Below are 3,231 nucleotides of genomic sequence, written 5' to 3'. Positions count from 1 at the left end.
TTAAATAGATAGCCAAGCATTACATACAGATACAGAAAGGCCTATATCAAATAACAAATGAAAAATAGAACTCCAAATCCTGTGTGCACACTGACAGTAAATGCATCTGTATATTCTATACCCCATGATGCTAGAGAGTCAACCGTTGGTGATGTCAAAGGGTGGTTTCCGAGGAGCTTACTTAATCAGCCCTTTAGAGGGCTCTAGAAACCCTCATTTTTAACAGTAGCCCCCGAGGATTCCAGGTTTTGATTAAAAGTGTAGTTTGGGGAAGCCCTTTTAACCTCCTTTGTGTGTCAGATTACATACCCAGTAATTGAACAAGAAAATAAGTTCTTATTGTTCAACAGTAGTTGAACAAAAGTAATTTTCTCATAAAAACTATTAATAGACACCTAAATGCAATGTGGTTGAAATATGAAATCATGTGTATTTGGTATTTGGTATTTGATATTTGTATTTCATTTCATAAAGATAAGTATCTTGATGAAAAGCCATACAACAATGAGAAGCAAAACAGCAAACCCAAATACAAACGAAGGCATTTCTCTGAATTCTGTGTTTCGTTGAGTATCAAAAGCCACCAATCTTTTAATTCTTTTCTTGTACATTATTCTGTATGCACAATCTCTGCATCTGACTGGATTCCTGGATTTTATGTCATTTTCCGTGTGACATTTCCCACAGATAAGTGTCATTGGCTGCTGCTTTGCGGGTTGAATGTCCTTCTGAGTGTCCATTGTTTGTCCCCGGGTAGCAGGGAGACGGTTCCCACTCTACGCTTACAGATTCTGGCTCCTCACGGTGTCGCCAAGATATTCTGTTTTTACCACTCTTGCAAAATACCTTCCCATCACATTTCTCATATAAATACAAATCTAGATATTTTCACTGTGACATTTGTCATATTCACGCAATTTCACACAGTAAAAACAACAAAGGTAAATCAGTTATTTCAATATGATATTAAAAACCCAGTGAAGTTCTCTGGGTTTGTTTATGTTTCTTACAGTCTTGTTCTAAATAACGGATAGAAAAACACTGTTATTTAAATGACCTTTACACGTTGACCAAATCCCAGGACTTTTGGACATGGAGGTAATGAAAAAAAGCCTGCATCAGATACTCCTCTACAGAGAGTCTATAATAAGCAAATTATGTAGCAGCATATAGTTCAAAGCAGACAGAACATACCCTTTTCTTTTTTATGTCGATTGGTTAGTTGCTAAGGAAACTGGTTTAACATTATTTATTTATTTTCCCCTTTATCTCACCTATTTTGATGTTCTGCAGTAAGTTATTAGTGTCAATTCATTGTGTTTCCCTTTTATGTCCACACAACTTTAGTCAGCTCAGATCAGTTATTTGTGTACTCGGTTAGAGTATACCTAAGTTGAGTAAACATTCGCAGTGTGACAATTTCTGTTTTTTTTTCTCTTGACGCTGAACAGTTTTGATTGCTTTGAAAGGGCACACAGCTCAAGCTGTCTTCATTTAGGCTATGTCAAAATCATCACTGTCAGGGTCATCAGTGTATTTTATGTGTTGGAATGGTTTTGTTTGCAGATTTGGTAGTATGTGGAACACAGACTTGGAGTTCTAATTCCGTTGAAAACAACGTGCTGTGAGTGTCCAAACCCCAAAAGGACAAAATGTGACTTGGAGTCTGGCCACATGCTGAAACCATAGCATTCACATATTTATCCCTGATACCAAACATTCAAAACATGGACTTTGATACAAGATTTAGAATGAATGAAATTCAAAATATGATGTTTAATCTTATTAAATAGTTAAAAAATTTCTTCTTTAAATTCAGAGTGATGGCCTCGAGGTAAGATGATAACTTTTAATGTTTGAAATTGCCGTTTGACGCAGATCACATTTATATAATCCAATCTTTTTTCACAGGAAATAGAATATTAAGCATGAGTTTTAGCTGTCAGAGAAAATTTCACTATGATGACTTATATCTCTAGAAGTAAAAAGAGATGTGGGAATAAGAAGTCAAGCTATCTTCATGACTTCCAATTCTAAAAATGTGACAAAATGAATTTAAAAATAACCTTTATCTTTTTTAAATGTGTTGATACGTTATTTGAAGAAAGTGCATGCAATGAGGTCAGCTAAACACATCAGAGGCAAAATTTGCCTTTCCTGCATCTACATGTAGAATTGATTGACCTAATAGCCTCATGTTAGTTAAAATAGGAGATGGCCTTTTATTTCCCTGATAGGCATCAAAGCTCCTAAATGATAAGTCATTTGTATAATAATATAATTTTTAAAAATGAATATACTTATTCTATAAAAATCAAATGAATTTATGAAGGATAAAGAGTCATTTAATGATAGAGGGAAGTCCTCTTTTATCAGGCTTGAAGAAAATGCTGACTGTTGAGTTTGGGTTTGAAGTTCTTTTTTGGGGAGGGGTGAATTTCTTTATTGAAGTTTATAGATGATGTGATTTTTGGGGGCTGGGGGTGTTTGGAAGGCTTTTCTTATTGTTTATATCAGTATAATATTTCAGAAATTCTTAGAATCACAGTAGGCACTATTTACAATACGTTTCTTATTCTTTTGTTGTATATAAGGAAGAATGACCTCAATGTGAGTTTCACTTCATATTTATCTGTAAAGACTATAATCATGTTTTCTTTATAAATACTTCTGTTTTGTTAATTAAATATAACACCAATTTGAAAAAAAAATTAGAGGCTGTTAATGTTCATATATGTGTATCAAATTCTAATTAGTATATAATGGCCCGAAATGCGGTTAAAAAGGAGCTAAAGATAAGTTAGTTATTCTTTTTTTTTTTTTTAAGATTTTATTTATTTTATATGACAGAGAGAGACAGCGAGAACAGGAACACAAGCAGGGGGAGTGGGAGAGGGAGAAGCAGGCTTCCCGCTGAGCAGGGAGCCCGATGTGGGACTCGATCCCAGGACCCTGGGATCATGACCTGAGCCGAAGGCAGACGCCACCCAGGAGCCCGATAAGTTATTCTTAATAATAATGTAGTAGAGCAATTTATTTATCACTGAGCTTCTTGGAATCTAAGGCAGAACAGTAAGTAAATGTTAATCTATACTACTTCTTTTTTTCAAACAATCTATACATTATTTTTCCATATTTCATGAGCTAGTGGTAAACCCTCATGAATGGTAAATGCATTTTACCAAGCCAGAGTTTAAACATTAAGTGAAAAGCTTAAAGCCAGTACAGCAT

General features: G+C 34.6%; 1 protein-coding gene across 1 annotated transcript; it reads right to left on the bottom strand.

Annotated features, from left to right (window-relative positions):
• Positions 1–461: 461 nt before the first annotated feature.
• On the bottom strand, positions 462–740 carry LOC123847791 (DNA-directed RNA polymerases I, II, and III subunit RPABC4-like). The gene has a single exon (XM_045879553.1). The coding sequence runs from the start codon at positions 738–740 to the stop codon at positions 462–464; it is 279 nt and encodes a 92-aa protein (XP_045735509.1).
• Positions 741–3,231: the final 2,491 nt, after the last annotated feature.

This window comes from Mirounga angustirostris, unplaced genomic scaffold, assembly GCF_029215605.1.
Source record: "Mirounga angustirostris isolate CCGP_5_RB_7025 unplaced genomic scaffold, mMirAng1.0.hap1 SCAF_2, whole genome shotgun sequence".
In the NCBI taxonomy this organism is placed as follows: Eukaryota; Metazoa; Chordata; class Mammalia; order Carnivora; family Phocidae; genus Mirounga; species Mirounga angustirostris.
Note: the sequence above shows the minus strand (reverse complement) of the source record. Positions and strands in the feature narration are given on the sequence as shown.

What these genes read in the sequence shown, in the direction of transcription:
- LOC123847791 (XM_045879553.1), bottom strand. Translation starts at nt 740, where the DNA reads ATGGACACTCAGAAGGACATTCAACCCGCAAAGCAGCAGCCAATGACA.